We start from the raw sequence: 22,604 nt of genomic DNA, 5'->3' as shown, positions 1-22,604 counted from the left end.
CTACCATAGAGTTGTGACTGTAGCCTGAGCAGCAGAGCCACAGCCTTCTGAGCAAAGAGGGACCCCTGGCTTGGGGCCTATGGCCAGGAGCCACTGAGCATGTCTATTCTGTGGAATAAAGCTCACAGCACCTGAAGCAAACCATCCCTGGCCATGTGTCTCCCTATTATAGCTTCAACACTGCTCCCAAAAGTGGGCTGGGGCAAAAGCAGAACCCAAGTGATATTGAAGGCAATACCAGATGTATGTACACGCTCCTGCAAGGGACAACTGAGGTGACAGGCCATGGCCAGCACCTACTTCCTGGAACAAATGAAAAAGAAGAAATAACACCCAGGGTTTGCTCAGCCAAGGGGGATAAGGTCTCTTAAATAAACTTCTCAAGGTTTGCAGGAAACTCTTTTAGATACATTAAACAGCAATCATGTAAGAAGTCTCAGGGATAAGGCGACCTGGATGTCAAGAGGGTGATGGGCTTTTCTTTTTCAATCCCAAAAGGTAGAAGAGGGCAAGAGAAAGAGGCTCCTACAGAAAATCCCTCCCGTACTTACTGCCACTGGGTTACTAATACCCCACTGTTTGGCCAGCCAGCATGTGGCTGTCACCATATCTTCAAGGCCTGTGGGAGGTAGTGCCATGGTTGAAGTGCAGATCTGATAGGGGTGAGAGTAGTGTGGGGTTGGGGGTGTGACCGCTGACAAAGCTAATATTTCTGCAGACCTTTCCCAAGAGAACTACAGCTCATCCTGGCTACAAAAAACAGGTGGGCCAGTCCTCATGAAAACACAGTGGGACAGCCACATCAGCCCTGCACTGTCTCCCAATAGTGCTTCTTCCCAACAGGGACTGGCAGCTCAGCTTCTGCAGTCATTTCTGCTGGCCAGTTTCCTCTCTGGGGATGCCCACCATTTTCCCTTTTCTCTCATCCACTGAAAACTTGGTGTCCAGGAATCTGTGACGACCCAGCTGGTGGTTTCAGCTTGCCCCTCCTCATTTGTTCAGGGGCTTCCGGCTGGGTCCAGCATGTTTTGACATTCATTGTCCACATGCTCACTGTTCTCACCCATGTATTGACAGGTGGTACATGTGGCCACAGGCTTGTCCATTGAGTTGATAGTCTCTAGCTCATGGTTCTTTCACCCAAGCTGCCAGTCCATGGGAAGCCAAAACCACTCCCAATCCTGGGTGCACTCAAGTTGGCTTCCAAGAGAGTCAGGTTCCTTCTCTGTCCAAGCTGCCTGCATCACCAGTCCTGGATTTCCTGTCCACTAACAATGCCAGAAATCTAAACAGCCCTGCTCAGGCAACTACTTGGTCATGCCAAACACTTTCCTCAACCCCCTAAACCTCTCTGTCTTGGGTTACCGATCTTGGTCATAGTGGGTGGAATAAACCTCAGATTTTTATGCAAAAAACCCTTGAGACCTAGTCAAACCTGAGCATGGGGTGGCTAGTCCCAGGAGACCCCTATATGTACTGCAGCTTCAGCAACTCAGCTAAGTGTTGGACCACCTTGACATTCTCCTTTACTTGACCTAGGTTCAGCCTCAGGAAGCTCAATTGGCAATTGGCCACCAGTTCCTGTGTCTCCTGGTCATGAGCAGGCAGATGCAGGTGATGGCAGAAGGTGTAGAGGAAAGCTTTTGAACAGAGCTGGGTGAGCATACTCTGGACATGCATGTAGTAGGTGCTGCCCCTCTTGATTTGGGTGCGATGGTCGGCTAGCCGGGGTACGAGGGTGCCTCTATACATGGGGCAGCGCAGGGTCTTGTTGTCCAGATCCAGGATGCTTGTGTAGCGGCTGTAGCGACTCAGGGCCTGGAGGGTGCCAGCACTAGCAGGGGAGGCCACTCTGAAACAGACAGGTAAAGATCAGCTCCATTCAGTCAGCATTCACTGGCTTTTTTCTGGAAGACAAATTCGATTACCACAGCCTTCTGAGGCTTCCCCGTCACCCTTACAATGTGGGCCATAAACCTTATGCATCCCACAGTCCTTCCTGAGCCTTCATTCATTACCTTCCCTCATGGACTTGCCTTGCCAGTCATGAAGTTTTTTGCAGGGTTCAAAAATCACAGACTTGTCTACTCTACCTGTAATGCCCTTCCCTTCTTTTGTACTTAAGTTTTACACCAGAAGGACAGGGAGAATTCTTTTCAGATTTTCCTGATCCTTTAATCTGGAATAAATGTCCTTGTTGTGTGACCCTAGACACATTTCTGATCCTCATCTACAAGAAAAAGATAATATTCCTTATCTCACGGAACAGCTGCTGAACTAAAGGAGTTCTGCCTGGGGAAGTATCTGCATCTTAGGAGCTACATGCTCTTGATACCCATTACAATTGCTCACAGGGTGGGGATACTGTTTTCGTGTCCTGTCTCCACTATACAAGAGGCTTTCTTGAAAGCCAGGGCCAGATCCACCCCACTGGCTAGCACAAGCAGGAAGTGCAGTTCCATGAGAAGTTATGAGGAGAGAAAGTTCAACCAGTCAGCTTTATGCTGCTGCTTCTTTGCAAGCCTCTTCACGATCAGTTACCCAGAACTGTAGAATCTGACAAATGACTGGCTGACTAGATTCTTCAAACAAACAAATCTTTGAAATTTAAGGTTTGTACAAGAAGCCCTGGTGGTGTAGTGCTAAGTGCACAGTGCATTGGGCTGCTGACCAAAATATTAACAGTTTAAACCCATCAGCCACTCCACCTGAAAAAGATAAATTCCTCTCAAAAATAGAGAGGGTCACAATGAGCTGGACTCAATGTGATACAGAGGGATTAAAGAACTTTAAAAGTGGTTGCTAGTAACCAAGGTAGTCTCATAGTGTTTACTTTTTCCTTTTGGACTTGGTTACCTGAAAATATAATGAAATGAGCCAGGAGTTCTTGTACTTAATGAGCTGAATTTGGGTGGGAAGAGACCTGCAAACAAGTGCCATGACAAAGAGGGCTGAGGCTCCCTGAGAAACAGCAGATACTGAGCTGGGCCTTCAAAAGTGGGCTCACTTTCTGCAGAAAGCAGGAAGTATTCCAGATCAAGGGAAGAACAAGCTCAAAGTCTCAAAGGTAGGAAGCAGAAACCTGCACAGGCCACATGTCTCAGAGTAAGAGCACAACAGGCCTCTGCTGGCCTCCCTGAAAAGTGCTTACTGCTCTGCGGTGGCCCGCCTGCCGCTGTGGTTCAGCAGTCTAAGTCTGCCCTATCCTGCAGACACCATGTACGGAGCCTCCTCAACAACTATAGGCAGGGGTACTGTTAGCTTCACCTACAGAGGCATTCTTATGATCTGACAATTGTAGGTATAATGTTGTTAGCTGCTATGAAATCCTAGCAACACTATCCTAGAACATCCAGAGAACAATGGATCTGAACCCTCCCCTACCCTGTGCCATCTCATAATTTCTGATATACTTCAGCCAAATGTTGTCGCCACTGTGTTATCTATCTCCTTGAGGGTAGTTTTCTCTTTCACTGACCTTCCACCTTGTCTTTTTCCAAGGACTAAGTGCTCCTAACCACATGCCCCCAAACACCCTGGCTGTACTCTCTACAGAACATATCTGTTCTTTTAGCTGTCCTTGGGATATTCTATATTCTTTTCTAACACCAGAACTCAAAGGCATCAATTCTTTTCATCCTTAGTCATCATCCAATTTTAGATGCACAGCAATTAACTGAAAAAACTAAGGAAGGTTTGAGTTAGTCTATAAACTGACATGGTTGCTCCATTAACACCTTGAACAATTCTTAACAGAGTTTTCCAAAGGTAACACATTTTTGGACTTCTTGACTGGCATGGGTGTTTACTGTGGATCCAAACAAGATTAAACCATTGACGTCAATCTTTTCTCATCTATCATGTTGTCTATAGGCCCACTGTTGATGATTTTTGTCTTCTTGTCATTGAGATATAATCCATATTGAAGGCTATATAGCCTTTGCTCTTCTGTAGTAAGCACTTTAGGTCTTCTTTGATTTCAGCAAGCAAGGTTGTGTCATCTGCATAATGCAGGTTGTTGATAAGTATTCCTCCAATCCTGATGCCATGTTCTTCATAAAGTCCAGCTTCTAGAATGATTTCTCAGCATACAGATTGAATTGGTGTGGAAAAAGGATACAGTCCTGACTAATACCTTTCTTGATTTTAAATCATGCAAGTGTTCCCTTGCTCTGTTCAATTCCTTGGTCCAAGTATGGATTTTGCATGAGCACAGTAAAATGTCGTAAGATTTCCATTCTTTTCAATGTTGGCTATAATTTGTTATGATCCACACAGTCAAATGCCTTTTCATAGCTAATAAAACACAACTTTGGGTATTCTCTTTCAGCCAAGATCCATCTGACATCACCAGTGGTATCCTTGGTGCCATGCCTTTTGTAAATTCAGCCTGAATTTTTGGCAGTTCTCTGTCAATGTACTATTAAAGCCATTTTGGGATAATCTTCAGCAAGATTTTACTTACATGTGGTATTATTTGCTAATTTTCACTCACATTCTATTGGATCAACTTTTTAAAATTGAGATTTTAATGAAAGTTTATAAAGAACTTGGCTCTTCATTCATTCATTGTTGCACATTTTCCTCCCTGCCCCACCCCCATTCACTTTTTCTTTGGAAAAGAAGTTCTTTCATTGTTATATAGTCATCCCTCCTCCCAATCACTCTACTATGCAGCTCTTATTCTGGACTCTAGTCCTGCCAATAATACATATTCCTTTTATGCAGTTTTCTCCCTCATCTGTTTCAATGCCACATTATTTATTCCCTCTTTTCTTAGTTTCCTCCCAACTCCCATGTCAGTCTTGTTTTATAATAGTAGCATTATGTAGTATTTGTCTTTTTGTGACTGAGATATTTCACTCAGCATAATGTCCTCCATGGTCACCCATTTTGTATATTATTTCATGAGTTGTTTTTCAGTGTTGCATAATATTCCATTGTGTGAATATACCACCACTTCTCTATTCATTCGTTTGCTGATGGGCACTTGAGTTGTTTCCAACTCTTTGCTATTGTGAACAAGGTTGCAATAAACATGGGTGAGCATATATCTGCTTGGGTGGCAATTCTGGTTTCTTTAGGGTATATTCCCACTAATGGAACTGCTGGGTCAAATGGTATTTCTATTTCCAACTTTTTGAGAAAGAGCCATACTGCTTTCCATACTGGTTGCACCATTTTACACTCCTGCCAACAGTGATTAAGGGTTCCAGTTTCTCCACAACCTTGCCAATATTTGTTGTTTGTTGCTCTGTTAAATTTTGCTATTCTTACTGGGGTGAGATGAAATCTCATAGTTGTTTTGGGATCAACTTTCTTGGGAATTGGAATATAGATCTCTTCCAGTCAATTGGCCAGGTAGCTGACTTCCAAATTTCTTTGCAAAGCAAATTTCATGAACACATCCAGGGCTACATTTGTGTTGAAATATGTCAGTTGGGACCTCATCAATTACTGAGGTCTTATTTTTTGTCAATGCCTTCTGGGCAGCTTGAATTTCTTTCTTTATCACTATTGGTTGTGGATCATATGCTACTTCCTGAAATGTTTCTGTGTCAGCCAATTCTTTTTGGTACAGTGACTGTGTATTCTTTCCATCTAATTTTTTTTTAATTTTAAGGAACGTTTACAGAGATTTTGGATTTCTATACATTCATTGTTACATTTTTCTCCCTGCCCACCCCTCCCCCCAGTTCGCTCTTCTCTTTGAAAAGTAAAAGAAAAATTATTTCATTGGTATAGAATCTACCACCCTCCCACCCTGTGTACACTCCACTATGCAATCTTCATTCTGGACTCCTGTCATAACCATAAAACCCAATCATATATTGCTTTCAAACCATTCTCTCCCTCATCTGTTTCAATGTACTATGCATAATTTATCCAATTCTTTTCAGTCTCACTCCAATCCTGATGTCAGTCCCATTCTACAATAGTGGCACCATGCAGCACCTGTCCTTTTGTGACTGAGTTATTTCACTCAACATAATGTCCTCCAAGATCACCCATTTTGAATAATACTGCATAAGTTCCTTGTTTTTCAATGCAGCATAGTATTCCATTGTATGAATATACCACAGCTTCTCTATCCATTCATTTGTTGATGGGTACTTAGGTTGTTTCCAACTCTTTGCTACTGTGAACAAAGACAATAAACATGGGTGTGTATATATCTGCCTGGGTGGCAGTTATGGTCTCTTTAGGGTATATTCCCAGTAATGGAATTGCTGGGTCAAATGGTATTTCTATTTGCAACTTTTTGAGAGCACGCCATACAGTCTTCCATAGTGGCTGCATTATTTTACACTTCCACCAACAATAAATAAGGGATCCAGTTTCTCCACAACCTCACCAGCATTTGTTGTTTGCGGCTCTGTTAAATTTTGCTATTCTCACCACAAGATAAAGGTTAATAATCCAATAGAAAAATGGGCACAGGATATAAACAGACACTTCACCAAAGACGACATTCAGATGGCTAACAAGCACATGAAAAAATGTTCAAAATCCCTAGCTCTAAGAGAGATGCAAATCAAAACAACTATGAGATATCATCTCACCCCAGTCAGAATAGTAAAATTTAACAGAACAGCAAGCAACAAGTGCTGGTGAGGTTTTAGAGAAACTGGAACCTTTATTCACTGTTGGTGGGAGTGTAAAATGGTGCAATCACTGTGGAAGGCGGTATGGCACTTTCTCAAAAAGTTGCAAATAGAGATATCATTTGACCCAGCAATTCCACTACTGGGAATATACCCCAAAGAGACCATAACTGCCACCCAAGTAGATATATGCACACCCATATTTATCACGGCTTTGTTCACAATAGCAAGGAGTTGGAAAACAACCTCAGTGCCCATCAACAAATGAATGGATAGAGGAGCTGTGGTATACTCACACAATGGAATACTATGCTGCATTGAAAAACAAGGAACTCATGCAATATTATTCAAAATGGGTGACCTTGGAGGACATTATGCTGAGTGAAGTATCTCAGTCACAAAAGGACAAATACTGCATGGTGCCACTGTTGTAAAACAGGACTGATATCAGGGTTGGGTGGAGACTGAGAAAGATGGGTTCAATAATGTATACTGCATTGAAACGGATGAGGGAGAAAACTGTTTAATAGGGATATGTTATTAGGTGTATTTGTCATGACAGGAGCAAAGGCTGCATAGTGGAGTGGACCTGGGGGGAGGGATTGTAAAACAATGAAAGAATTTTTCTTTTACTTTTCCAAGAGGGGAGGGGAGAAAAGTGCAACAATGAAGGAATTGAAATCCAAAGTTTCTGTAAATTTTCATTGAAATGAATAATAAACTAAAAAAAAGGTATTTGAAATGAAGAAATCATTGAAAATGAAAAAAAAAATTTCTAGTTTTACTGGGGTAAGATGATATCTCCTAGTTGTTTTGTTCTTTTGATTCTTCCTGGATCATTCAAGATTTTGCCCATAAATTTTTTTTTCTTTTAATAAAGAGATTTTACCCATAAGCATTCCTCAGTATAGCAACTGGAAGCTTGAATTTCAGTTTGAGAAATGCCAAGTGAGTTCATCCTTTTTTATCTTCTAACTCCACCTCTTTGAACCTTTCATTATAATACTTGGCTTTGTCTTCTCAAGCTACCCTCTGAAATCTTATTTTGTTCATCTCTTCTACTCTACCATTTCTTCCTTTTGTTTAATGCCTCAAACCCATTCTTGAGATAGCTATTAAATTCATCTGGTCTGGATTCAAGGACCTACTTTGGTTAAGGACTTGTTTTAATCTTCAAGTTAAACTTGTACATGAGTAACTGATGATTCCACAGTCAGCAACTGACCTGGCTCTGACTGCTAATTTTGAGCTTCCCCAACGACTCCCCACCCCCAGATGTAGTCCATTTGATTTCTATGTAGTCCCTCAGGTGAGGTCCATGCATTCAGTTGCCATTTATAATTTTCTAAAAATAGTATTTACAAGAACTATATCAGTAATTACACAAAAATTTAATAAATGGATCACCAGCCTCACTTCTGTCACCAAGTTCATAATTACAGACTACCAATCTTTCTTCTTTGGTTCCAACTTTTGCATTCCGGTCATCAATTATTATTAATACATCCTAACTGTATGTGAGATAAATGTGTCCACATTCGCACCACTACTCAGGAGGAGCTCAGAACACCACCCACCCCACCTTTTGTAACACACAGACACAATACTATAAATTTTAACCTGAGGATGCTTAACCTCCATTGCTTACCTTCCTTCAAGGTTTCTCTGGATTTTACTGGCAGCTGAAGCCAGTGCAATTCCTACTTCACATTTAGCCCCTCAGCTGATCCTCAGTGACATGTTCCCTGGAGATCCCTACTCAATGGCCCCATGCCTGAGCATAACCCTCAGCAGGCAGACATCTCCAATTATTAAGTACTAAGTACATATGCAAGTTTGAGAAGGAATTTTTAAGGGTAGAAATAGTCAACTCTCACCTGAAAAGCTTAGAGATGTCAATTCACTGGGGCTCTGGCTTTTGGAGAAAGCCTTGGTTGCAAAGTAGGTTAAGTGTTGGGCCAGCAAAAGGCCAACAGTTTGAACCCACCAGCTACTCTGTAGAAGAAAGATGGATAGTTTCTTCGCATTTTACAGTTTGGGAAACATGACAGAGGACTGCTGTGAGTCAGAACAGGCTTCATTATAATGGGTTTGTGTTGCTTGGATTATCTGGCTTTTCAGAAGCAGAGGGAAGACAGCTCCTGAGATCTGGCTGGTAAGAGGCACACTTGACCTCTGTGCCACTGAACTGCTTCCTGGTATACTCTGTTTCTATATTCTCCCTACTTGGATCTAAAGAGTGACTGGTCAGTAGGGATCAGATGCAAGAGGGCACTTCAAAAGACTTTTATCCTGGGGTAGGTCTCATTAGCTCCAACTTTAGCAGACAAAACAGTCTCAGAGGCACCAAGCTTCCCAACTCCAAGTCTCACAGCAATGATGGAGCTGGCTGGGACCAGGGCTGACCCAAAAGCAGAAATGTCACCAGCAGCCATGACTGACTTGCCTTGGAACTGTAGCACTTAGCACAATATCTGGCACACAGCAGACTTCATTAAGTATTTAGCAAATGATCAGTGACCCAAGCCTCTTACTTGCTACAGAGGGAACTAAAGCCTTGCCCAAAGGCTTCATTACCCCTGAATCCATCAGCATTAGAGCTAGAACTGGAATGAAACATGTCTTGGTAGCCCAACATTCAAATGACTTTCAGATGATTCTCAACAAGAAGCTCAAATACTAATATGGTAATACATTTGCTTACATCACACCTTGGCCACCCCAGATATAAGATGATGCAGCAAGTACAGAAAGCTCTAGGGACTTTTATAAGAGGAGATAACCACCTTATTGATCTTAGGAAAAAGAAAAAGCTATAAAAGTATCCAGATTATTTAAAAAATTATAAAGAAATTATAAATTATAAAAAATTACACAGGTTATAAAAAATTATACAGATTACAGCTTAAGCTCTAAAAGACTTAAGACTGTAAGTAATGTGGGAAGGACAGGCAGTTAGAAGGGCACCAAATTTGCTGCCTTTGTTTCACAAACAAGGAGAAACTGAACACAGTGCATACCCAAAGGAAAATATCAGAAAAAGGAAACCCTTAACAAGAAGAACTTAATGAGGAGTATTTAGAAAAATGAAAGGAATCTGCCAAAGCAGAAGTGAGGTCCATGGAGAAATAAAATCTGAAATAGTCACAGGGGGTGAGAAATGACTAGTTATTACAGTTCCTCACTCAAAGCTCTGGTGGTTTAATGGTAAGAAGTTGCATTGCCAACCCAAAAGCATGTGGCTCAAATCCACCATGTGCACCTGAGAAGATGGGCAATCTCCTCTCATGCAATTTACAAGCTCTGAAAACTCACTGGAAGGTCAGTTATGAGTTGGTTCCGACTCAATGGCACATAAAAGCAGAACATTCAGACAGGTTCACCAAAACGAACAAATGAGGAAAGCCAAATCTGCCCAGCTGTCTGTGTCAGCTGCCCTGAGGACTTAGCAATCTGAGCAAACTGCTTCTCAGTTATTTATAATAAAGACATGAGATCTTACAGTCTAATTGTTTGCAAACTTTGCTGTACACAAAAAAATTCCATGTCTTTACCTGACTCAAGTGATAGTCTGTGGGGATAGTGCCAAGAAATCTGTAACTAACATTCTTCATGTAATTCTGACACAACAGGGATGGCATCCCCCTATGATGACAAACATGTCTAAACCAGGGGAGAGGAATAACTTGCTAAAATATAGTAAGTTGGTAGAAGACCCCATCTAGAAGCCATCAACTCAACTCACTGCCATCAAGTTGGAATGGATTCACAATAGACACAATGGTTTCAAAGGCTATAAATCACTTGAGAGGAGACTGCCCTTTCCCCCCAAGGAGTTGCTCATAGATTTGAACCATTTAAGAGGCACTGCCTCTTAACATCATAACTTTCTATGGACTATGCCTGAAACTGGGCACATTTAAAACCTCCTTCAATTCTAACTGAACAAGGTCCCTCCCCATCTATAACCTGTTACCTCTGCAGGCCAATAAGCTTCCACTTCTGAAAATCCGTAATGTGCAAAGGAGAGGAGACCCAGTGCTTCACAGGCTTGCCATAGCGGCCATGGCTGGGAACAAAGATGGACAGTGCTGTCACAAGTTTCCTTACAATGGTCTCATCCTCTCCCAGGACTACAAGTGTCCTTCCACTGAGCAGGGAATAGATAGCTGGATGAGCAAAGGGGTACTGGCGGATAAATTTTAAGGCATTCTGGCCAGCCCTCTTTTTATGCCTCTCAGAAGAGGATCCAGTGGGATGGATAGAGAAGGAAGTCCTATATGAACTGGTGGAGTCCATGCTGCTCAGGTAGCTGGTAGAGTCTGAATAGTTGTCCAGGCTGGTCTTACTGACATCTCGGCTCACAAACAAGAAGCTGGGGTCCAGTGCATAAGGGTGAAAACTTTCCAAACTGTTGTCTCGAGGATAGTCGTTTTCCACTGTAAAATCTGCACTGAAGCCTTGGTCCTTCTGCCTATAGCTTTGTGGAGGGATGCTTACCACTTCTTCACTGTCAGGCGGCTTGTGGGCAGGAGTGAGAAGTGGCACTAGAAGACTGTTGCTCTCCTTCCCAATACAGCAAGCTGAGTCAGTATGTGATGGAGTGTTTTCCAAGCTGCCCTTTCCTGCCTCCCCTAGATCTGGGGGGTTGGTGCTTGCCTGGAAGTGGATGGCTCCTTCATTGTCATCTACATAAGCATCCTCTTCATTAATGGCACTTGGGTAACTGGCCTTAAAGTCATCAGGGATGAGAGCCTCAGAGGGGCAGGTGCTGAGGACTTCAATACTGTCCTCACTGATGGTCCTGTGACTCACTGCCTTGCTCCGTACTACCTGGGGGCTCAGTGGTACAATGAGGCTGGCCTGGCTATTGGACTTAAGCAAGACAGAGGTAGACTTCTCTGTTCCTAGAACCTCAATGCTTTCACCACTGCTGATACTCCCTTTCATGTCCATATCCAGGTAGTCCAAGTGCTCCTGGGGGTCAAAACTGCTCCCTTCTGTCACCTCTACTCCCTTGTATTCCTCATTTCCAAGTTCCTGCTCCATCTTGATCAGCACAGACTCCACACTGGACTTGTAAGAACCAACACTAATTAACACTTTCGGAATCAGACATTCTTCCAGAGATCTGGAAGGTGGCCTATATTGACTGGGCTCAAGAGGTGTGCTATCTTGTTTCTCTACCCTGTCAACAACCTCCAGAAAGTCTTTAAAGAGGAAGTCAGTTACATGTTGTTGCTTTAGAAGGGCTCTGTCAATCTGGCTGGTCAAGAGGTAACATAGGTCTCCTCTGAACATGTGCTCAATGTGGCTGAGTTGAGCCAATGTCTGGGCAAAATATTCAGTGTCACAAAGCTCCTCCAAGGTCTTCAGCTTCTTATCAAAACACTTGGTGGACTTTGCTTTGATGAGTTTGGGGATGTAGGTGGGTCTGCCAGGATAAACTTCTGGATCAGAGGTAGAGGAAGCCTGGCCAGCTTGATCCTCAGTGTGCTCAGCCTCATGAGCACTCAAATCAGACCCCTTTAACTTCTGACACGGGTATGAGCGAATCTGCTTCAGCAGATCTTGATGCTCAATGATGGACTTCTCCACACTTGCTAGCTCATTGGCTTTCTCAATTGCCTGAGATGAGTAAAATCCTTTGTCATTAGCTTTTTTTTGGAGCTCTGTTTCTGTATGCAGTACTGTCCTGGTATAATCCAAGTCTTTCAACTTTTTTTCAAGCTCCCCAGCAAAAGCCTTCCTATTACCTGTCTTCAAGTATTTAGAAGCTTTGGAAAATTCAGCTGAAAGCTCCTGAAACTGTTGCATGATTTTATGCTCATCTGCAGAGATATAAGCCATGCAGAAGGGCCTCACAAAACCACGTGCCTCCAGGTCATACAAGGTAAGGTGGTGCACATAAGCAAAGGCTCCCTCCTTGGAGTCACCCAACACCACCTTGGAGTCCTCCACGAAGTTCAGCTTGGGATAGGCAGAACCAGGTGGATGGCCCACGAAAGAGGCCTGGTAATCCACAGACATGATCCGCAAAGAGAAATAATTGAGATCAAAAGTTCCAAAAACTTTCGTGTCATTAGGGATGGTCAGCAAAGGTTGGGGTCCTACCTGCTCAGAAAACTCAGAAATAAGAATGAAGTCCCGCAAAAACTTGGCTCCAGACAGTTTGGACCATGGGTTGGTTCCCTGGCTGGCAAAGGGGAAGAGTGGCACCGAATACTCCTCGGGTAGGGCTGGCTCATTGTAAGGCTCTTCTTCATACTCGTCCTCTTTGGTGAAGGCCACCACGTCAGGGGCGCTGATCATATTTCCAGATGTGTGGAGAGAACATGGAGAAGGTAAGAGAAAGAATGCAATAGACGTCTACGCAGGGACGCCGGGCATAAGTAGTGTAGTCTTCTTTGAGCTCCCAAGAATCCAGATGTCTCGAACACACTTGAGAACTCAAATTTCCACAGCCCGCTCAAGGGTGTAGCCCCTCAGGAGCCCTTAGTAGTGTCATAAGCCCCAAGGCCTCAAGCCGAGAAGACAGAGTAATCCAGTTGTTCTACTTCCCCAGAAGCTAGTGCACCCGTCGCAAAGCACCTGCAGTGAGGTCACGGCCACTGGCCCTGAATCCACTGCGCCAGCAATAGTTCAGCTCAGAAAAGATGCCTAAAACGGGCTACAAGCCGCCGCAGGGGTCAAACAACCACTGATGCCCCAGAGCCTGAGGGCAGAAACCGTTGCTGGTTCCCTGCACGCCACAACCGGCAAGAACCTACTGCGACGCCGCCATCTTAGAATCACATGACTTGCGTTGTCTTCTTCGTGTAACCCGGAAGCACTCGCATAGACTTCCAAGTAAGGGTGGGGAACTCCTGTGAGAACGCAGTGGGGGCGGGACGACAGAGTAGCGACTTCCGGGGAGGAGTTCTCTCAGTGGTCTCGCGCCCCGGAAGGAGAGCGGAGTAAGCGTACCAAGGCGCGTAGGTAGTCGAGGCTAGGCGCGCGGCTGTTGTAGCATGTCTTGGCTTCAGAGATGAATTTCATGACCACACGCTTTGCGCGTCGGTGGTTGCCACAGTCCGGAGCCCGCACCTTGTCCCGCACCGCTATGGAGGTCGCCTTCCGTGGAGTGCGGAAAGTCCTCTGTGTTGCTGAGAAAAACGACGCAGCCAAGGGCATCGCCGACCTACTGTCCAACAGTCGGATGAGGCGGGTAAGAAAGCACCTTGAATCCTGTAGGCCGGTCCGCCAACCGCAGATTGCAGCGAGCCACAGGAGTAAAGGTGAATGAAGGCTGCTCTTCTGTCACCCCTACACAGGCCTGGGCTGTTAAAGCGGCCTCCTGTGTAACGGACAGTAGGAAATGTAACTCAGTCACTTTATTTGGCAGCCTTTGATCCTTGGTGCTCCTGGTTTGTCTACTTCTTAAGAATCGTCTCGGGCACTGCCTAATCGTTAAGGTTTGGGAGCCCCTGTCCAGGCACCTACAACTTGGGCGTTAAGCTCTCAGCTTCATTACCTAGCTGAGCCAGCTCTTCCATCTGCCACATATACCTGATGCAACTCTCCTAAATGGCAGCTCTGTAGGGTTTACGGATCAACAGTGAAGTCAGTCCTCCACTGACTCTTACAGATTCCAGAAACAGATACAAAATACAAACTAGAGAGCATTCTTGATGCAGGGGAGGAGAAGATCATCAAGCTGAGTTTATGCTCCTTTTCCTTTCTAAATACCAGAGTCCAGGACAGGGATATCGAACTCGTGAGCCAGGGTTCTGAGTGCCAGCTAAGAGTTTCACCTCTTTTCAGGACCTAGCATCTCAGTGGCCAGCCTAAATGTTACAGCTAGGTGGGAGAGCTGGCTCAACAAGGACTCCAAAATAAACCACTGTACCCGTATCTAACTTTTTATCCTTCAGAACTTTGAATTCTTTTCTTCAAGGAAACTACATATATCACGCTTATCTCTGCTAGATCAGAGATGCTTTTTGTATATGCGCCCATGGAATCATACGCTCTTATTTGAAAGAAACCTACCCATTTCAGTTAAGTAATGTGCCTTTAAACACCTTTTCTTGGATTGGGAGTTCCAAAAGACAAGGACTGTCTTTTCTGTTTGTTATTATATTTGTAATGCCATGTCTAGGAAAATCGGGGGCCTCTTTAAATTATTTTGCATGTGAATTTGAACTGAGCCTCTGAAGTCCTACTAGGCAGTGGAAACTGTAAAGGATAACAGTGTACCACAGCATCTTTTGATGTTCAAAACTAGTGAGAAGTTACTTAAGCACATGGAAGGCAGGAAGAGTAAGCTAATCAAGAGAGATAGTTGAAGGCAGGTCACAAGAGCCATTCCTGAGTTCCTATTCCCAAGAAACTTGATCATGTACACCATCGGACGATATCATTAATATCACATACAAACAAAATACCACTGAAAATGATTTTAAAATGGCTAGAACATATATAGAACATACATAGGGAACTGGTAGAAGTTCAAGCAGGATTTAGAAGAGCCTGTGGCACCAAAGATATCATTGCTGATGTCAGAGGGATCCTGCCTGAAAGTTAGGAATACCGGAAGACTCTCTGTTTGTACTTTATTGACTATGTAGAGGCATTTGACTATGTGAAGCATAACAAGTTATGGCTGACACTGAGAAGAATGAGAGTCCCAGAGTGCTTAATAGTGCTTATGTGAAACCTGGACCTGGACCAATAAGCTGTTGTACAAACAAAACAGGGGAACACTACCTGGTTTAAAATTGAGAAGAGAGTGGAGTGTGTTGGGGTTGTATTCTCCATACGCATTCAGTCTGTATAATGAGCAGATTTTCTGAGAAGCTGGACTCTATGAAGAGTAGTAAGACATCAGGATTGGAGGGAGATTCAGCAATGTCTGTCTCCATCTCTGATGATATTGCCTGTTGGCCCAGTGGTAAAGATTTTTCTCTTCTTGATGTTAAGTTGTATTAAAGGTTTTATGGTCATTGTTATTCTGCAGCATACATTTCAAATTTTCTTCTCTTTGAGCTAGCAGGTTGTATCATCTGATAATGCAGGTTGTTGATGAGTTTTTCTCCAATCCTGATGCCACATTCTTCTTCAGAGTCAGTCCAGCTTCTCTACTGATTTGCTTAGCACATAGATTGAATTGTGGTGGTGGTGCTGTTGTTGTTCTTAGGAGTAAAAAACGATTCACAGTGAAACAAAAACCAGATCCGAACCATGTCCTCTGCTGTGCCATCTTTATTGTCTCTGACACACTTGAGCTCATTGCTACAGTTGCTGTGTCAATCTATTTCCTTGAGGATCATCTTCTCTTTCACTGACTTGGCACTTTTTTAAGCATGATGTCACTTTCCAAAGAATAGTCTCTCCTAGCAATATGCCTAAAGTATGAGAAATAATAGTCACTGTGTTTGCCTCTAAGGAACTTTATGACACCACTTTTTCCATATCTGTTTGTTCTTTGCCAGTCCGTGAAGATATTCAATACTCTTCTCCAACTCCACAATCAACGGCATCATTTCTTTTTTTTGTCATCTTTAGTCATCGTCCAGCTCTCAAGTGAGTAGCAAGTGATTAAAAAGATCATAGCCTGAATTGGGCACAGTTTAGTCTTTAAACTGACATTATTGCTCTTCAGTATTTTGGAGAGGTCCCTAACAGCGAACTGAGAAAGGATATAGGCCCTACACACACCTTTCTTGTTTTTAAACCATATAACTGTTGCTCTATTTGAACAGTAGTTGCTTGGTGAGCACAATTAAGTGTTCGGGATTCATACTGTTCTCAGTGTTAACCATAGTTTGTTATGATCCACACAGCCGTATAAACACAAATAGACATTCCTTTGGTAGTCTCTGCTTCTGCCAAGATCTGTCTAACATCAGCAGAGATATCCCTGGTATCATGACCTCTTCCAAACTCAGCTTGTACTTTTGGCAGTTTTCTGTCAATATATTGTTATAGCTCATTTTGGATGATCTTCAGCAATAATTTTGTTCCATGTGATAGAAATGATACTGTTTCATAATTTCCACATTCTTTTTGGATCACCTTTCTTGAGAATGGGAACAAAACAGCGCTCTTCCAATCAGTTGGCTAAGTAGCTCTCTTCTGAATTTCCTGGCAACAGATTGCTGAATATGTCCGGTACTGCGTCTGTTAGCTGAAACATGTTGATTGGTAGTCTGTTGATTCCTAGGACTTTTCTTTTTTTTCTTTCACTTTCTTTTTTTTTTAATTGGTTTGCATACAACACTTCATTTTACAGTGTGTTTCATTCGTATATATTACGTTTTATATAATCTTACATTTACGTTGTGTTTCATACATTCATTCGTATACCTTGTATTTTATATCATAAAATACTATTATTTAATGTGTCTATCAATGTACTGTTCTTGTTTTTGGGGGTTTTTTTTCCATTTTAAAAAAAATTTTGTGTGTGTGTGTGTGTGTACCGTCAAATTGGATCTGACTGGTACTGAAGGAGATTGTCCCTCCTTTTCCAACAGAGCATCTAGTGGATTTGAACCACGCACCTCTGGGATTGCAGTGCAGCTTCTTGCCACTAGGCCACCAGAGCTCCCTCAATTATACTGTCTTTTTGAGTTTTCATTGAATCTTTCCTATTCCTTTACTCCCCTAAATCTGCTATCTTAGTGATTTCCATCCTTCCCCTTTTTCCGCCTTCTTTTCCCTTTCCCCTTTTGGAAATTTATATACATCTTACTAGTTATCTCATTTTTACCGTAATAGTCTTATGCAGTATTTGTTCTATGAGACTGAGTTAATTCACTCATATACTCTCCCATGTTATATAGGATTTTATGAAATCGGTCCTGAGTGCTTTAGAGTATTCCATTGTGTGAATGTACCATTTTTTAGTCCAGTCATTTGTGCTATTGTGAATAGTGCTGCTGTGTGTGTGTGTGTGTGTGTGTGTGTGTGTTGAAAATGACCCATAGCTGACCCTCCAGTGTTTTTTCAGAGGCTATTAATTGCACTGGAAAAGATTGCCCATCCTTCTCCTGTGGAGTAGCTGGTGTACTCGAACCATATGCTCTGGGGATTAGAGCACAGCTTCTTGCCACTAGACCATCAGAGCTCCCTGTTATGAACATAAATGTACATATCTCTCTTTGTGTCTCAATTTTAATTTCCTTGGTTTATATAGGCATGGAATAACTGTGTCATGTGGAATTTTTATGTTTGGCTTTTTTGAGGAAAGCCAAACTACCTTCCAGAGTGGTTGTACCATCTTAACAGTCCCACCAGCAGTGCATGGGAGTTTCAGTCTCTCCACATCCTCTCCAACATTTGATACTTGCTGTCCTGTTAAACTTTGCCACTGCTGCTACTGGAGTGAGATGGTTCTCATTGTGGTTTTGATTTTGCATCTCTCTTATTGCCAGTGATTTTTAGCATATCTTCATGTGTCTGTTGGCCATCCTTTTTTGGTCTTCTTTGTGAAGAATCTTTCCATGTCTTTTGCCCATTATTCTGTAAACTTTTGTTATGAGACTGTCTGATCTGTCATTGCCAGATATTTTTCCCAACCTGTAGGTTTTGTTTTTACCCTATTGGGAAAAGTTTTTAATGCACACAGGGATTTAATTTATTTATTTTTTAATGGGATTTAATTTTCAGAAGGACCCACTTGTTGGTTTTATCTTTTCCTGGTTGTGCATTTCTGGCTGTGTTGGCAAGCCTGTTTAAAGCCTTAATCATTATGCAAAATGGATATACTGTGAAAATGGAAAGAGGATTACTATATTGTTATGTAACTGCCAAATTACATCATTATGTAATGGTAAAACCATTCAGAATTATGGTCCAGGAAAGCTGACACTTAACATCACAGCCAGCATGATTTTTACTATTGTGATTGGGAAATTTCAAATAACAAGAAAGTAGATGTAGACTGTTTGTGGTTTGTAAATATATTCTCCTGTGAGTTATTTTTTCACTCTCTTAATTGTCTTTGATACACATATTTTTGTGAAGTCTGATTTTTCTGGTTTTTTTTCTCTCTCTCTGTTATTAAAGGGGTTTTTTTATCCTTATTTTGTTATAATATCCAAGAACTCATTGTCAAATCTTGCTGTGCCAGGAAACTTGGAGGACAACTACCTGGCCAACTGACTGGAAGAGACCATATTTATTTCCATTCTCAAGAAAAGGTGATCCAACAGAGTGTGAAAATTATTGAACAATACCACACGCAAGCAAAGTACTACTGAAGATTATCCAACAATGAGTGGAACAGTACATTGACAGAGAATTGTCAGAAGTACATGTTGGGTTTAAAAGAGGCAGCGGCACTAGGGACATCACAGCCAATGCCAGATGGAAAGCAGATAATAGAGGAATGTCTATTTGTGTTTCATTGCCTATGCAAAGGAATTTGACTATGTGGATCATAACAACTTGTGGCTATTGAGAATAACAGGAATCCCAGGACACCTGATTGTGCGCATGTAAGACCTATACTTGGACCAGAAATCAGTCATCAGACTCAAGCAAAGCCTTGTTTTCATTTCCTTTAACTTCAGTTTGAACCTACACATGATAGTCCGCAATCAGCGCCTGGGTTGGTTTTGACTCCTAATATTGAACTTCTTTAATAATTCTTTCCACCAGTCTATACTAGTAGATTTGAAGGACAGCTGCCTGACTGACTGTTGTTATGTGCCATCGACTCACTTGCGACTCATAGCAAACCTATGTACAATAGCCCTGAAACCTTCTTTATCCAGTGCCAACCTTATTGTCTCTGACACACTTACCCTCATTACACCAGTCACTGAATCAATCCATCTCATTGAAGATCTTCCTTTCTTACACTGTCCCTCCACCCTTCCACACATGATGTTCCTTTCCAAGGACTAGTTCCTCCTTGAAAAATGCCCAAAGTGAATGGTCTCTGATCGAAGCCAAGAACCACACTGAGGTAGAGGTAGAATTCTTTCCAAAGTTTATTGGTGCCAGGCTACTCAGCAAGGGAGTAGCACTGGGGGTTGGGTTTAGGGGGTTTTACAGGGTCTCAGCCAGTGTGTTTTAAGGGGTTGTGAGATGAGTTGACATTGCAGTGGCTTGTTGGTACGTAAGGTTTCTGGTCTTGGGAATGTCCTGAGAAAGGATTTTCTGAGTTCTGGTTTCAGAAAAATGTCCTGACATAGGCTTTCTGAGTTTTGGTTTCAGAAAAATGTCCTGACATAGGGTTTTCTAAGTTCTGGTTCTGGGGAATGTCCTGACATGGGATTTTCTGAGTTCTGGTTTCAGAAAAATGTCCTGACAGGATTTTCTGAGTTCTGGTTTTGGAAAAATATCCTGACATAGGATTTTGAGTTGAGCTTCAACCTCCTTTTTTATGCATGTACCGTCAAATTGAATCTGGCTGGTACAGGAGGCAACTGTTCCTCCTTCTTCAGCAGAGCATCTGGTGGATTTGAACCGTGCACTTCTGGGATTGCAGTGCAGTTTCCTGCCACTAGGCCACCAGAGCTCGCCTTCAACCTCCTTTTTAAAAAATAAATAAATAAATACATACACACATACAAACATACATAAATAATTTTAATGAACATTTACAGAACTTTTATATTTCCATTCATTCATTGTTGCATTTTTCTCCCTGCGCGCCCACCGCGCCCCCCCCGTTTACTCCTCTCTCTGAAAAGTAAAAGAAATTCCTTCTTTGGTACACATCCCTCCCTGCCCCCAGTACACTCCACTATGCAACCTTCACTCTGGACTCCCATCATCACCATAATAACCAATCATATATAACTTTTACACCGTTCTCTCCCTCATCTGTTTCATTGTGGTGGTGGTGTTATGTGCCATCGTTTCAATGTAGGTATACATAATTTATCAAACTGTTCTCCGTCTCACCCCAACCCTGATGTCAGTCCCATTCTACAACAGTGGCATTGTGCAGTATTTGTCTTTTTGTAATTGAGATATTTCACTCAGCATAATGTCCTCCAGGGTCACCCATTTTGAATACTATTGCATGAGTTCCTTGTTTTTCAATGCAGCATAGTATTCCATCCATTTTAATTTTTAGCCAAACACAAAGTATGTCAGACGAAGCCTCTGAATCCTTGCCTCCAGCGAGCAGCCTGGTGTCACCCTCTCCAGGAAGAACCTGTTTGTTCTCTTAACAGTCCACGGTATACTCATTACTCTTCTCCAGCACCACAGCTCAAAGTTTCTCTTTCTATCATCCCTAGTTATTGTCCAGCTTTCTGACACATATCAAGTAATTATGAAGACTATGGCCTGGATCAGGCGCACCTCAGTGTCCAGATTGACATCATTATTTAGTACTCTAGAGATGACCCTGACAGCAGACTTTGCCAATGCAATTAGTCTCTTGATTGATTGTGGAGCCAAGCAAACTAAAGCTGTTAACAATCTCAATCTTTTCAATCTGTCATAATGTTTCCAATGGGCCTGGTAGTGAGAATTTTTGTTTTCTTGATGTTGAGCATCAATCCATACCGAAGGATTCAGTCCTTGACCTTCTGCAGCTAGCACTTCAGGTCCTCCTCAGTTTCAGCAAGTCAGGTTGTGTCATTGGTTGTTAATGAGTCTTCCTCCAATCCTAATGCCACACTCCTCATAAAGCCCAGCCTCACCGATGATCTGTTTTGCATGTAGATTGAAATGGTGTGAAGATAGGACACATCCCTAGTGTACATCCTTCCCAGTTTTTAACCACACAGTCTTCCCTTGCTCTGTTCTAATGACTGTCTCCGGGTCCAAGTATAGGTTTTGCATAAGCACAATCAAGTGTTCTGAGATTCCCATTCTTCTCAGAGTTAGCCGCAGTTTGTTGTGATCTACACAGTCAAATGCCTTTGCATAGTCAGTGAAACACAGATAGGCATTCCTTTGGTACTCTGCTTTCAGCCATAATCCATCTAACATTACCAACAATATCCCTAGTATCATGGCATCGTCTCAACCAATCCTGCACATCTGGAAGTTCTCTGTTGATGTGCTGGTCTAGTCGTTTCTGGGTAATTTTCAGCAAAATCTTGCTTGTATGTGATATTAATGATATTGTTGGACAGTTTCCACACTCCTTCGGGTCACCTTTCTTTGGAATGGGAACAAATACAGATCTCTTCCAATCAGTTGGCCAGGTGGTTGTCCTCCCGATTTGTTGGCACAAGTAGGTGAGCACATCCAGGGCAATGTCTGTTGAAATATGTCAATTGATATTCCATCAGTTCCTTCAGAACAAGGTAAACTTTCTCCTTTATCATTATTGCATCTTGATCATATGTTGTTTCAAGAAATTCTTCTATGTCAGCCAATTCTTTTCTTCCTGGGTTATTTAACATTCTGCCCAAAGCATCCTTAAGTATTTTAACTTGAGGCTTGAATTTGTTCTTCTAATTCCTTCATCTGAAGAAATACTGATTTTGTAAATAAACTTCTTGTTGTTATTGTTATTGTTGTTATGTACCATCAAGTCACCTGCCACTCATAGCAACCCTGTGTACAAGAGCCCTAAACCCTGCTCTATCCTGAGCCAACCTCAATGTCTCTGACACACCCACCCTGATTACCCCAGTCACTGAATCAATCCACATCATACAGGGTCTTCCTTTCCTGCACTGTCCCTCCACCCTCTCAAGGACGATGTCCTTCTCCAAGGACTGGTCCCTCCTTTGCAGTGTCCAAAGTATGTCATACAAAGCTTCAGAATTCTTGCCTCCAATGAGCAGCCTGGTTTAACCCTCTCTAGGACGAACCTTTTCATTTTCTTAGCAGTCCGTGGTATATTCAATACTCTTCTCCAACACCACAGCTCAAAGACATCAATTCTCTTTCTATCCTCCCTAGTCATTGTCCAGCTCTCTGACGCATAACAAGTGATTGCAAAGACCATGCCCTGTACCATGCACACCTTAGTCTCCTAGTATAATTTTTTTAAAAAGAAATTGAGTGAATTCAGCCCTTTTGATTTTCTGACTCCAG

The 22,604-nt window shown here is 42.5% G+C and overlaps 2 protein-coding genes across 2 annotated transcripts in view; one reads left to right on the top strand and one right to left on the bottom strand.

Moving 5' to 3' along the window:
• Positions 1-1,425: 1,425 nt before the first annotated feature.
• Positions 1,426-12,917, bottom strand: SMCR8 (Smith-Magenis syndrome chromosome region, candidate 8). Its single transcript, XM_006901190.1, is given in 2 exon segments — positions 1,426-1,852; positions 10,582-12,917. Coding segments are annotated over 2 exon segments (2,763 nt in total).
• A 757-nt stretch (positions 12,918-13,674) lies between these two features.
• TOP3A (topoisomerase (DNA) III alpha) overlaps positions 13,675-22,604 on the top strand; it is a 47,584-nt gene continuing 38,654 nt past the window's right edge. The window contains exon 1 of the mRNA XM_006901189.1: positions 13,675-13,812. Coding sequence (XP_006901251.1) covers positions 13,708-13,812 — 105 coding nt within the window. The 5' untranslated portion in view covers positions 13,675-13,707. The remainder of the gene's footprint in view (positions 13,813-22,604) is intronic.

This window comes from Elephantulus edwardii, unplaced genomic scaffold (genome assembly GCF_000299155.1).
Source record: "Elephantulus edwardii isolate Elephantulus edwardi_28Jun2011 unplaced genomic scaffold, EleEdw1.0 scaffold00314, whole genome shotgun sequence".
Classification (NCBI taxonomy): Eukaryota; Metazoa; Chordata; class Mammalia; order Macroscelidea; family Macroscelididae; genus Elephantulus; species Elephantulus edwardii.
The sequence above is the reverse complement of the archived record's forward strand: the minus strand, read 5'-3'. Positions and strand labels throughout refer to the sequence as shown.